This window comes from Cupressus sempervirens, chromosome 8, assembly GCF_028749045.1.
Source record: "Cupressus sempervirens isolate cs-2001-9-10 chromosome 8, ASM2874904v1, whole genome shotgun sequence".
NCBI lineage: Eukaryota > Viridiplantae > Streptophyta > Pinopsida > Cupressales > Cupressaceae > Cupressus > Cupressus sempervirens.
The window spans coordinates 153,794,860-153,808,619 of record NC_143125.1 but is presented as its reverse complement, the minus strand read 5'-3'; the positions used below and the strand labels follow the sequence as shown (position 1 = coordinate 153,808,619).

General features: G+C 36.8%; 1 protein-coding gene across 3 annotated transcripts in view; it reads right to left on the bottom strand.

Moving 5' to 3' along the window:
* LOC149542018 (uncharacterized) overlaps positions 1–12,663 on the bottom strand; it is a 177,984-nt gene extending 165,321 nt beyond the window's left edge. For 2 of the 3 annotated variants that reach the window (XR_016355408.1, XM_089797059.1), the window contains exon 1: positions 12,503–12,663. Coding sequence is in view for 2 of the 3 variants with exons in the window: in XM_089797059.1 (XP_089653185.1) it covers positions 12,503–12,541 (39 nt within the window). In the remaining variant the exon portion in view is untranslated. The remainder of the gene's footprint in view (positions 1–12,502) is intronic. The other variant, XM_089797061.1, reaches the window with a different exon arrangement.
* Positions 12,664–13,760: the final 1,097 nt, after the last annotated feature.

Sequence of the window (13,760 nt, the reverse complement as noted above, 5' to 3'; positions counted from 1 at the left end):
ACCGTCGGCTAGGGAATACCGAAACACCGCCGGACTGTCGGCTACAGAATATAGAAACACCGCCGGACCGTCGGCTACAGAATACAGAAACACCGCCGGACCGTCGGTAACAGAATATAGAAACACCGTCGGACCGTCGGCTACAGAATACAGAAACACCGCCGGTCCGTCGGCTACAGAATACAAAATACCGCCGAAACCATCCAGTCGGCTAACAACCCCAACCCAACGGAAGAAAAGAAGAGATTGGAAGAAGCGCGAGCGCAAATTGAGAAAGCAACGCAGGCAAAGAAATCACAATTAAAGGACACTACTGGTACCTCAAAAAACTGCACAAAACAAAACGTCATACGGCAAATATTATAAACTAGAATATCAGTTGAGTTACATGATATGATCCTCACAATGCTTCAACTACGAACAGCACTCACAAACATTGCCCCGACTGCTAAATTACCACGAGAACATGGAAGGGAGAAGAAAAGTGGAGCAAGTACAGCAAACCCAATGCTACTAGCGCTCACATCCGGACGGCATCCGGCAGTCATAGAGATGGGTATATTAGAAACAGTCCTTTTAGACACAATTGTGGACAAAGGTTCAGGGGTAAAAGTCCTACCAGAAGATACCTGGAAGAAGTTGGGACAGTTGGCATTGTGGCCACCTATGTTCCAATTACTCACAGCAGACCAGCACGGGATCAAACCGTTGGGAGTCCTAATGGCACAACCAGTGACTATTGGAACACAGTCGTTCCTAGTCGACTTCGTCGTCATCCCACTGAAGAGGAGAGGATATGACATCATTTTGAGCCTAGGATGGCTTATACAAGCAAGGGTTAAGAATGAATGGAAGAAGAATACACTCAATGGAAAGCAGGGGACGATGATTCATTATTGATTTAGACACACAAACGGTGGGCGAAGAAGTCGTATCATCTGATTCCAAAGAAGAGGATGAAGGAAAGCAGCGATTGGAACCCAATGAGGAAGGAGTCCTACGGTTGGAAGGTGGATTGATAGACGATGATTTGAATTCGGTGAATGGCCTTTTCCACTGGCAGATGGAGGATTACGAGCTCTTTCTGAGCTATAATATGTTAAGGGTCGACGAAGGTGAGAAAGAAGAGGGAAATGAATGTCCAAAAGAATACAAAGAAGCGGAAGAAAGAAAGCAAATTACGATAGAAGCTGAAGGGAAGAACATACAGTACAAACCCAAAAAAAAAAGAGATTCTACCATACGAAACAACGCACCACAAATTTACTAGAAAGGTGCCAGTAGCAAAGAAAGCACATGACCAGAAAGAAGCTGAATGCCAGGAGGTCACATTGATGCTGAATGAGGTAGTGGAGAACTCACAGATCATAGCTGATTTAAAAGTCCAGACGAAACAAGTGTATCAGCTACGACGCAGCTGGTCTACACAATCAGAAACACAGCCTTCTAGTTCATGATGTTTATGTTGTTTTTTAATCTATGAATTAATGTAATTAGTTGTTTTTGAGTTTTGTTGTGTCGTCTCGAGACGAATTTTCTTTTTTGGGGGGGATGATGTCATCAGTAAATATTGTGTAGTTGGCAGGTTGATGTCATCAGTAAATATTGTGTAGCCGAGGGCCTTTCGGAAAGGTTCGTCGAAAAGTATGTATTCACCCTCCGAGATCATTGTAATCATCATCATAAGCATAATGTAATGTCTTTGGCATATGCGAATAATAAAAGGAGTACTGCTGTTACATATTCTTGTTTCATTGGCTGTATGCATTATTTACCCCATACGGTAAACATTTGCCCCCATTGTTGTTATTATTATTACCGCCTCCTCCACGTCAGTTACTGTTCCAATACCTACCTCATGTTGCATCATTATTCATGTTCATTCCTACTCCTGCGATGGACATTTCCTGTGTCAGTAACACTTGCTAATGTCCCTTTGTCTTCATATTGAACGGGCATTCCTCGGTGGCATGTCCCGCAATTTGGCAAATATCACTAAATTGTTTTTTTGAGCGGGAGCCCTTTGTGTGGCCTTCTTCTTACAGTCCGTACACTAGAATTCCCCTTTCATTGAGTCGGGATTCTTTTTTAGATTTTTGAACTCCATCATCCATAACATATCTTTTTGCAATGCTCAAACTTTCTTACTTGATTCTTCGTCGCTACTGCTACTTTTGAAAGATGAATCGTCTGAGTCCGACGATTTGTGTTTCTTCTTTTTGCTTGTTTTTTGTTCACTCTCCAAATCCATCACCCGATTATATGCATCTATGTACGACGTTGGAGGTACAATTTTCATCTTTTTCTTTAGTGTTGGTCGTAGCCTTTCAACAAACCATCTTTTCTTTAATCCATCCGCTGGTTAGCTTTCCATTTTCCCCACCAGCTCCTTCAGCCTTCTTGCATATATTCGAATTGTTTCGTATTGTATATTTCCGCTACTATTTCATTATCATCCCTTAGTAGTCAAAACTCTGCTATGAATTCTTTCTTGATGTTCGGCCATGTAGTTAATTTCTGAGGATCGACATCTGAAAACCAATCAATCGCTACACCCCATAGGGTCGCCGAAAACTATCAAATCTAGTCATCTTGGTCCATTACACCATTTGGCATCCAGATTGTTTCACATGTTTTACAATGTCTGATTGGATCGGTCATCCCATCACCATTGAACTTCGGCAATCTTTCCTTTAGTCCTGCCATTGCTACTTTCTTCTAATTCTGTGGTACTTGTTGTGTACCTGTGTTGTTTTGAGCACCTACATTGTTCTAAGTACCCACATTGTTCTAAGCACCGGCATTGTTCTACACAACCGCACTGCTTCAGACAACTGCCCTACTTTGGACAACTACGTTACCTAGTGTGAAAAGATCTTCCTCAAGCGAAGTTGTTTGATTCTCTAACTGTATCTATTCGTCGAGTGTATCAGGAACGAAAAGTTCACTCCATGCTCGTGCTTCTTCGGTACTTCGAGCCGTGTGAGTCACTTCCCTTCTGTTCAGATTCTCTACCCTCGGCTTATACAAGTTAAGGAACTCCTCCTTTGTCTCTTCCTCCAAATTCAATCATTGTCGAGTTTTTTCTAGCAATTCCCCGGCACTCCTTGGTCTGCTAGGTGAATGCACTCCCTCCGTCAGTGCTCCTTCACCCCTTCGATGTCTGTCGGTAAATTGTTGAAGCTTTTGCCTACACTCCACCTATTGTGCTAAAATTAATACTTCCTGTGTTGTGCATATCTCATCCTTATCTTTTATCTTATTCCTATCTTTATTAAGCAGATTCGGCATTAATCTTCATAGCACCTCCTTTGTTCCAGGTTCAACTGGCAATGACACCAAATGTTTACCGTACAGGGTAAACAAATACTTCTCACATGTAGTACAGTAAGATATAACACAAAACAGATACTTTATTCATATATGCAATATGCACTCCAAGTACAATGCTTACAATGATAATGATTATGATGATGTCTCAATAGTCCCTACGAACGATGTACATATACTTTCCCGAAGGGATGATTTAACCGTCATGCGCCCTTTCGGATACAATTCTACTCGTCGGCTACAATATAGAATTTACCGAGTTTATTTGGTTTTTGTTGTAAGAGTTCTCTATTTTGTCGTCCGGAGACGACTTTACTTTTCGGGGGGGATGATGTTGTTAGTAAGTTCTACATTGTAGCCGATGGGTAGGATTGTATCGAAAGGGCGCGTGACAATTGAGTCACCCCTTCGAGAAAGTATATGTACATTGTCCGTAGGGACTACTGAGACATCATCATAATCATTATCATTGTAAGCATTGCACTTGGAGTGCATATTGCATATATGAATAAGTATCTGTTCTGTGTTATATCCTACTATACTACATGCGATAAGTATCCATTTACCCTGTACAATAAACAATAACCAACAATCTTCCACCTTAGCAATCAAACAACTTTTACTTATAGAACTTATATGGAACAAGTTACTTTTAGTTTGTTCATCAATAGCAATCAAATCTCCTATTTTCCCAACAATCTTGCACACACCTCAATTGAACTCCAATCTGTATCCTTTGTTGTTTAGCTGAGCAACACTTAGCAAGTTGTACTTCAAACCATCAACCTAGAAAACATCATCACAATTTGTTTTTATTTTCCAAGCAATAGATCCTTTACCTTTTACCATACAAGGAGCATCGTTACCAAATCCAACCAATCCTCCATCACATTCTTCCATTTTGATGAATTTGCTTCTATCACCGATCATATGATGAGAGCAGCCACTGTCAATTATCCAATCTCCATTGTGTATCATGTTAAGAACTAATGTTTCCTCACCAAATTCAGAAGGATCTTTAACAGCAATGAACACAATATCCTCTTCATTTCCTCCATCAGATTCCTCATCGGTAATACCTTCTTTAGCTAAGCAACATGCTTTCTTGTTCTTATCCTTGAATCTTCTCGACTTCTCCTTCTTGTCATTGTCAAGGCATCTAACAACAAGATAGTAAGTACAAGGGTGAATTGTCTTTAAAATGTTTTTCTTGTAGTACAGGGGAAAATTGCCTTTTAAATGTTTTTATTGTAAAAAGATTGGGCATCTTGCTTTAAAGGCAATTTACCCTTGTACTCACCACTTCCTCTAGTAGCCTCCTAGCAAGCAATACTTCCAACTATTTATGTTCCTTTTCTTCAGACAAAATAAATTCATAATCAATACAGTGATGTGGCATAGCAAATGAGTTATTAGAAATCTCCTTTCCTATTGGTGGAGCAAGAACCATAGATAACTTAAAAGCAGCTTCAACATTAGGCATACTATCATCAGAATTACTCAACTTATATGTTGTCAACTTTCCTATTAATGCATCAAGAGTAACAGCACCAGTACCTACAGAGTTGACTTCTTGAATGGCTGAAATCCTAATAGTGTACTGAGATAACAAAGTTCTAATTATTTTGTTTACCACATCTTCTTCTTCAAGAGTTCCACCAGCTGCTCTGATAGAAACAACCACATCCTTGATTCTTTGACTGTACTGTTTAATGTTCTCATTCTCCATCATCCTCGTGTCATCGAACTTTCCTTTCAACTTGTCCAAGTTTGCATTTTGTACATGTGAATCTCCACCATAAACTCTCTTCAATTTCTCCTACATGTCATGAGAAATATCTAGATCTTAGACATTGACGAACTTCGTATTAAAAAGAGTACTAGCAATGGCTTCCATAGTTGCAGTATGCTCTTGCTGTTCTTTCAACTCATCTGCAAAAAGGGTTCCTGGAGGAGCATTATACTTTGTAACAACATGATTCCAATATTAATTTCCCATACTTTTGAGATAAAGCTTTGTTTAGCTGCACCATACTAGATAGTTAGTTCTCCCTTGTGAACTTAGGACCTTCCTTTCTCATCATCTTCGAATCTTTGCCTCAAGTTGTTAAGCATCACCACAACAGAGGACCAAACCTCTGATACCAATTGTTAGTCCTAAGGGATCTACTAAGAGGGGGTGAATTCAGTAATCTACCCATTAAACAACTTTTTCAACCTTTAAATCCTTGTCACAAGAATAACTTAATAGCAGCAAATTAAAACTTCAAACACATAAACACATCCACAAAATAGACACGAAGATATGGTACCGAGTTAACCCAATTTGGGTGAAAACAACGGTGGGGATTAGTACCCACAAATTGTGCTCTCTTCTAGAGTATGCCTTGTGAGGAGCTTAACCCTATTAGGAGTTTATAAGACACTATTAGGTGTCAACCGGTTAAGGAATTTACCTCTAACCCTATTAAGAGCTTTACCCTGTTAAGAGTAGCCTTATTAAAGGCTGTAAAACTCCAGTTAAAGTGTCATCTAAGACCTTTCTAAGATCATTTCAAAATACGAAACACCTTTCGTGGACCACACCAGCCAATACAATGATTTACATGGAATTTTGTATCAAGAGGTCACATATGTTTTGAGTAAACACACACTTCCTCTACAATCTTCTCAATATGCTATCATCAAACAATGTGATCCTACATCATCACCTTCGATTATGAAGACATGTCACCGAATCATGACTAACTCAACTAAATCCATCGCAACCTCAACACTAATCATCGATCATCAAATTTATTGACTGTTGCTCAAGAACACAAACACTTTAGCCAATTTAACAACTCTGTCACTACTCACCGATCACCTATCCTCCACACCAATCACACGAGTTGCAGTCATAACCATATCATCTAAATAGTGTTATTCAGTGTTACGTGGGGACGCGTTCCTAGTATATTTTCAGTCATCCTCATCCCGAAAACATCTTAGAGACTTGGGGACACCTAGGGGAATTTGACTTTGACTTCTAGAACAAATTAGACTTTAACACTCAAAGTAACACAAATTTGGCATTTGAATTCTATCGATTCTTATATTTTAAGGTTTTATTATGTATAAGTACATGTTTTATCCATGTTTTCATATATATATATATATATATATATATAATTTTCCCTATTGTTATATAGCCATCCCCATTTTTCGTCCCCCCCCCATCCCCAAAATCAGCAAAAAAAAATTGTCATCCTAGAAACCTTTCCCACTGCCCCTTGTCGTTCCCATCCCAGAAACTCAAGGGAACATAAGTGTTATTTACTATAACCTTTGATTGCTCCACTTAACTAATCATAGATTTGACAAACTAATCAAATCACCTATCACTTGTCACTAACTACTCTAGCAATTGCACTATCAACATTCATCCGATCATAACTCTCTTGTAGAGTCACTGAAACAATAGCAATCATACCATGGACCTTTATAGACATCTGCAATTCACTCATAAGGATCGCTACTAATGAAAATCATTATAGCACTTAGTTCATCATGTTTATGCTTGGCAATATACTAGGAACACTAGGTGAATAGTTGACATCTAAGTTACCAAGGTTTGCCTCTGGAACCCCTGAACCAGCCTAGGTTTGAACTAGACTGAGGTTTGAACTGATTCGTTGGGTGGTTCGAGTAGGGTCCAATTTTTTCCCTGCTGGTTCGAACTGCTTAGAACCCAATTTGAACATGGGTGGACTATGCCAAAAACCAACAAACCAAGTTTGAACCGTGTGAATTCTAAGCCCCGTAGATGGCAAAAAAGTGTTTTATTTGCAAAATTTAATAACTTTTTGGGTGTTGCTGATCCCATTGGCCTAAGCTCTGCTGTTGGGTCAACTAATGTCAAAGAAGAAGAAGAAGAAGATGAAGATGAATATGAAGATTGAAGAACTTAGAATATTAATATTTTTTTATTCCGTTAGTTGAACAATAAACATGAAACAATGATACTTGAACTTGACACTATGGTTTATTTTTAATGTTGAACTTGTCACTTGAACTATATGATGGTATGATCACTATGATTACAAGTTTATGGTGTTTTTGTTATTTAAATGTGTTTGTGCTACTATGCTACTATGCTACATTCTAATTTTAACTCGTGCTTCATATATATATATATATATATATATATATACACTAACAAACCCAAACCCCTTTTCAAAATTTTGACAAACTTGCGAACCAATTCTCAAACTTTGAATTTGGAATCGAACTCAAAACAATAACTTAGGTTGACATCAGTTACAACACAATAATTTATCATCATGCAATCAAATCTATATCATGACAACACTGAACATCACCTATCATCACAACATCAATTATGCTAACATAAGGCACCCTGTTATGCCCTATCTTAGCTCTCCTATGAGTGGACTTCGTCAATAAATTCAAAAGTTAAAATCTTAAGATTGAATTAATGTCCCTAACCCTAGTTGGAATTATCCATGTTATTAACATACCTATTAGGGAAGATCTAATATGCCCTATCTTAGCTCTCCTATGAGTAGACATTGTCAATAAATTAAAAAATTAAAAATCATAAGACTGAATTAATGTCTCTAACCCTAGTTGAAATTATCTATTCTATTAATATACCTATTAGTGAAGATTTAACATGTGGATTATGTTCTAATGATTTCCTAACATGTTGTGGGATCTTAACCAGATAGATGATGTTATCGATTCTATTCTATTTCTACTTGGAATTCAAGATTAAAGGCAAAAACTAGGATGTATATAGAAGGGGGCATTACAAGATATTCAGGCTCATAGGTATCATGCTACTATTTTTGTCAACTTTGTGTAGAATGTAGCGGACATGGTATTGCTCAAGCCATTAAAGGACTAGACTTTCCATTTCTTGATCTCGAGCTTCAATTTTCCTTTGTCTCTTGTGTCTTGTAGTGAGAAGTTAAAGTTGGCCAATAATGGAGCTTTGCCTTCTAAGTTGTAAGTCTTATAGAGAGATCTCAATGTCCTAACAAAAGAGGTTCTACCATTGTATCAAGTTTAGAAGCAAAAATCTCAACCATTCCCAATCCTTTGGGCATCAATTTCCCAAACAATTTTATCCCCCAAAAAATATCAACTTTATAAAAAATCAATGAATGTGACCTTCAACAATTTCATTCATTTTATTTGTATTAGAATGATTTTTTATTTTTTGATTGATTTTTAGTGTCGATGTAAAGAACACCCTAAAATCTCAAGGTAAGAGGAGAGGTCATCCCCTCCAAGTTCCCCATTCCTAAGATGACCCTTAAATCCAAGGAACACATGCTAAAATAATGCAAAAATGAAGCAAATGACTTGATGTTCAAGATATTAGAAAAAGCCAATAAGAGAGGTAAAGGCAAAACAATCTAGAGTTGCTTGTTCAAGTTAAATTAAATAGATATACAACAAAATAAGGATCAAGGAAAGTGGTTGTGGATCCCTATTGTCACTTAAAGTGGTTGCAGATTCTCATTTGCATAAAATGGATAAAACATTATCACCTACATATTGTTGTTGATACTTGTTGGAGTGTTGATACACAATCAAACAAGACCCAAACCTATGAAAGATTGATGAATATATGATAGAATGGCCATAAAAGCCATCAAATATCATAAGTTAAAGTACTAACATGTACATGTTATACAACATAACCAAACATTTTACTTTGACTACAATCAAACATAGAAACTTCTTGTCAGTTAATGGACTTTACAAATGCAACTAGTTTCAATATAAAAGAATCTCAAAAATAATGAAATGTAAATTCCTAATGAACTTTCCCGATAAATCCATCTTAGACCAAAGTCATGGATCATACCTTTACCAAAATCTTCTCCCCTAGGTTAATAATAATTTAATAAAGGTTCAAATTCAAGGGATTGTTTCGTGGGTTCGGCCAAAATTTCTTTGGAGGCAGGTTTGTTTTGGGTTTGTTGCTAACAAGCAAATAAATATAAATTTATAACTGAAAATTAAAAAATATTACACATAGTATACATATTTTTAATGTACAATAATATTTGTAAATATTATGTAGCATTAGCAATATAGAATATTAAAAAAAAATTATAAATAAGATTAATATTAATGAGCAATAAAGTTAATATATAATGTAATATTTAATACAATACTATAAGAGAACTATAAAAGAATATTAAAATATATCTTCTATAATTGATTTTTAACATACATTAACATAACTATTAATGGCACTTTACTGACCATAGACTACCCGCTAAATGTATATGCATTTGTCGACAATAGCTTAAGATTTATAGTCCTATTGAGTTTCCTAATGGTGGCGCACAAGTACATTGGGGTGGGTTTCAAGATTGGGAAACCACGGGCCTAAATTTGGGGACAGTAAGAAAGACAACAATATGGACATGGTGGGGGCTAAAGCTGATATGCAAGTTGAGGTGAATTGAAATCTTCAAAATAAAGTCTGCAACATAACATCTATGAAAGTGCCCCATGAAAAGTAAACTAGATTTCACAAAGTTAAAGATTGCAATTAGTATGTAATTGCTTGTGCCATGTAGAAAGCAACCATGTAACAGCCCCACTGGAGGTTGTAAAGCTGGTGGCGTTGTGGTAGGATGTTTCCCCCAAGTTCCAAAGTCTCAGAAATGTCTCCACACCAGGGACGCATGTTTCTCTAGAGGTAATGTGCCCTCATGGGATAGTGTTAATATTAAAAGTATTGAAAATAAAATCTAGTTTATACAACTTTTGAATTACAAGTATTGCTTGAAAGTTGAAACTGTTAGATATCTTTGTTGGGCAATTATAATGAAAGCATTTGAACCGTTGGGGTCACCTCCTATATCTGTAGCTTCATTGAACATGGATAGACTAAGAATTGGTTTAGTCCCCAGTCTAGTCCATCAACCCACACAAAGGAATTACATTGTACACCAGCCCGTTTGTGCAGAAACCTCTAAAATTCTCCTTGGGTGGTTTTCAGGGCTTTGTCTGTGATGGATACATAAGCTGTGGGTGGGAACCTGCCCAAGCCCACGAGGGACCAAACCAGAGCCTAAATCCAAGCTTAACCAGACCAGGACCTAAGATCTGCAGGCAGAAAACAAGTTATACAGTTTTTTTCAAGCAACAAAGATTAAGGCTGCAAAGATTCAGGCTGCATACACCTTTTCTTCTTATCATAAAACTTCCATGATTGGTTAACCTTAAGCTTATTTGATACTGAAGCCCAAGGACACCTCTTCCAAACAAAGTCACCTAGAACTTCAACCTGGCATCATCTGTGGGCTATGGCATCCCAACAATTCAGAGAAATATAAACATTTCACAAGACTCGTGTAGATAAGATTTGTCTCTGTGGATTACAAAAACGAGCTCTATGTAGTAAAATTTTAGCGGTTTATGACTTAACCTCATCCTATTCAAAAATGTTGCATACAAGCCACTGTTCATAATTATTCTTCCCAAATTTAAAACAGTGCCCTTTAAGAGCCATGTGCCCCTGTAATCCAGGAACAACAAAATTGATGTGCTTTAAATTTTTCAGGTCCACAACCCATCAGCAACAGAAAAGGGCTGTTTAGGACAGGACACCCTGTTTCTTGTGCAGATAGAAATGTTCTGGAATGTGCAATGAATAGCACCTCATATCCATTACCCACCCTCCCTTATTAGAAATAGTAGAGGTAGCATGCGTAATAATACAAGACAATTCATGGCCATTTTTAAATGTTTTTTTATGCTTGCAACCCTATTGCAACAACTCATTTCTCCTAGTTGCTAAATGGAGCTTATGGTAACATTGCATATCTTTCTATATTGCCATTTTTCAAATACATACAATAAAATCTCCATGGCTCTTGAATGAGCCATTAAATGTTGCGATATGATCCCACACCACAATTAATCCCTTGTTGTGTTGTTTCCAACCTTTAGACCTTCACAACACTGACAGAGGATATCACACCCAAGCATTTCAACAAATCAACGTGGTGCGTCACCAAATTCCAACAGGTAAGGAGATGGAAAAATCAATGCAGTTTCACAAATTTCTGGTATGGTCTGCAGTCGTGGATCAAGGGTAAATAATTACTATGTTGCCTGTAACGTGAATGTTATACAGAAATTTTAAACTCTATGTAAGTTTTGTCTGCTGCATTGGGCCTGCTAAGATTTTGCCCATGCTTGTCCTTCAAAGCATTTTGAGACCTGTTAAAATGTTTTACTTCCTAATGTATGCTTGGAATTATAAGAATGTTTTTTTTAGAAATATATATTGTATATTAAAATGGTGTTAGTATTTTACTCATTGGTTGATTATTTAAATTTGAGAAACTTAATCTATACTATAGTTATAAATACAAATGTGGTTCTTATGATATCGGGTATCCAGACTTCATTGTCCCTGGCAGGTTTCATAGGTATATAAAACTAAGAAAAATGTAAATATACTTATGTGCATGAAAACCCTTTCTTTTGTGCACCCTCATCCAATCCCATTTTGTGGCATGTCGTTTTCATCTCCTTTCCCATTTTTATTTTCTGATAACTAAGAAGTGCCCCACAATATAATGGAGACACATTTCGTTAACTCATTTCTAAAGGCTCAAGCCCTAGTTATCTCTATCCCGCAGCCTTCTAACGTTACATCAAATTCAAAGTAAAATAGAATTGATCTTGCAAGAAAGGTCCCTGTTTCTATTATTGGAATCTTGGCATCTTCCCTCTCCTCAACGATGACATCACTTCAAGTTATATGTTTGCTTAGTGTCTTCCTTGGCCTCGTGACATGAAAAATTGAGTAATAGAAAAATGGCTACCATTGCATACTCGATATCAAAAATTCTAACAGGGTCATTCTAGAAATCCAACCGGTTTGATCAAGGAACATGAAATAAAGAGACCATGCTTAAGGCAAAGGTTTGAAACAGGGGACAAAGTTCCCTTACTAAAGCAGTTGTATGATATAAAGCTGTGCATGTTGCAAAAACGGGCTTGGAAACCGGTAAATTCCAGGATACACAAGAACGATAAAAAAGAACAATAAATCGTATCCGAGCACTGAAATTCTAAGGAAACCCTGTTTAAGCAAAGCATGAGCAAAAAGCAAAAGTATGATTGAAAGCACCTCTGAAAATTGTGGTTGGCGGAACTCCTGGTCGTCCATTTTAATGATGGAGGCTCTGGAAAACCCTTACGTAGGTGGCAGAGCATTTGGCAACATTTCCTCCCATACAACGTCAACGTTTAAAACTCTGTAACTTGCGCTTGGAGGGATAAATCAGAAACGTGGCGAATGGAGGCCAAGATCTCCGTAAGTACAACATTTGAAATTATTATTATTTATTTTGAATATTTTAATTTCTTAAAATATATTTTATTAAAAGATAAAAACATGTTGCCCTCTAACTTTTTATGTTTCTATGTGGCTGTTTAATTTTTGAGTTAAGTGTTCTGATGCAAATTTCTCAATTAAAACAAAGGATAAATTAAATCTTTGCCTAGTTGAAATAATTATTGCTTAAAATTTGAAAATAAGCTTGAAATAAAAGTGGGATGAAACAGTTTGATTAATCAAGCGAACTTCACATTGAATAAATTATGCCAAGAGTAATTGGATAAAATATCTTCATTTTTTTTCATGTTCTTCTTATATGTGTCACATTCTAAAATAATGTGTTGTTCGGTTTCCACAATTCCAGAACTGTAAAATGTGCAAACTCTCTCCTCCCAAGCCTCTTTTGGCCTCTTTCAGTGCCTTTATCTTATACCAGAGCTAGTGAGAACTAGTACTAAGTCGAGCAATAAGAGTTTTAGCTCTCTAAGAAATGTTTACCCCTATGTACGCTTTTTGAAGTTGATCACATGTGGGATTGAACTCATTGATATGATATAGTCTCTTCCTTCCAAGTCCATTTCTCGACAAAAATCACACCTTAAGATGACCCCATAGAAGTGGGTTACCCTATTTTGGACATGTTGATTTTTGTTGAAATAAAACATTTTACAGCCTTAGAGCATGTCCCCATAGCTTATTTTTGCTAGCAACAACTACTCATTGTTTTTTGGCACAATTTGTGGAGCTTGTGGCCCCATGGATCAAAATATTTGCTACATAATTTTAAACAGTGTTCTAAAAATTATTTTTAATCATTTTTCTTCCAAATAATTCTGAAAACTAAAATATAAGAAAATAAAAAAGGGATGAAAACAAATGTGGAGAAGACATGTGTCGCTTTTATCAATGAGCAGTCGTTGCTTATTTCCAACCCCCCCTCTTTTCCCACAGCTTATTTTCATTTGCTAAAAAATAGCTGCTCCACAAAAGTAGGAAAAAAAATTTAATTTCCTTTTTCCTACAATTTTTATTTTTCATGGGAACACAT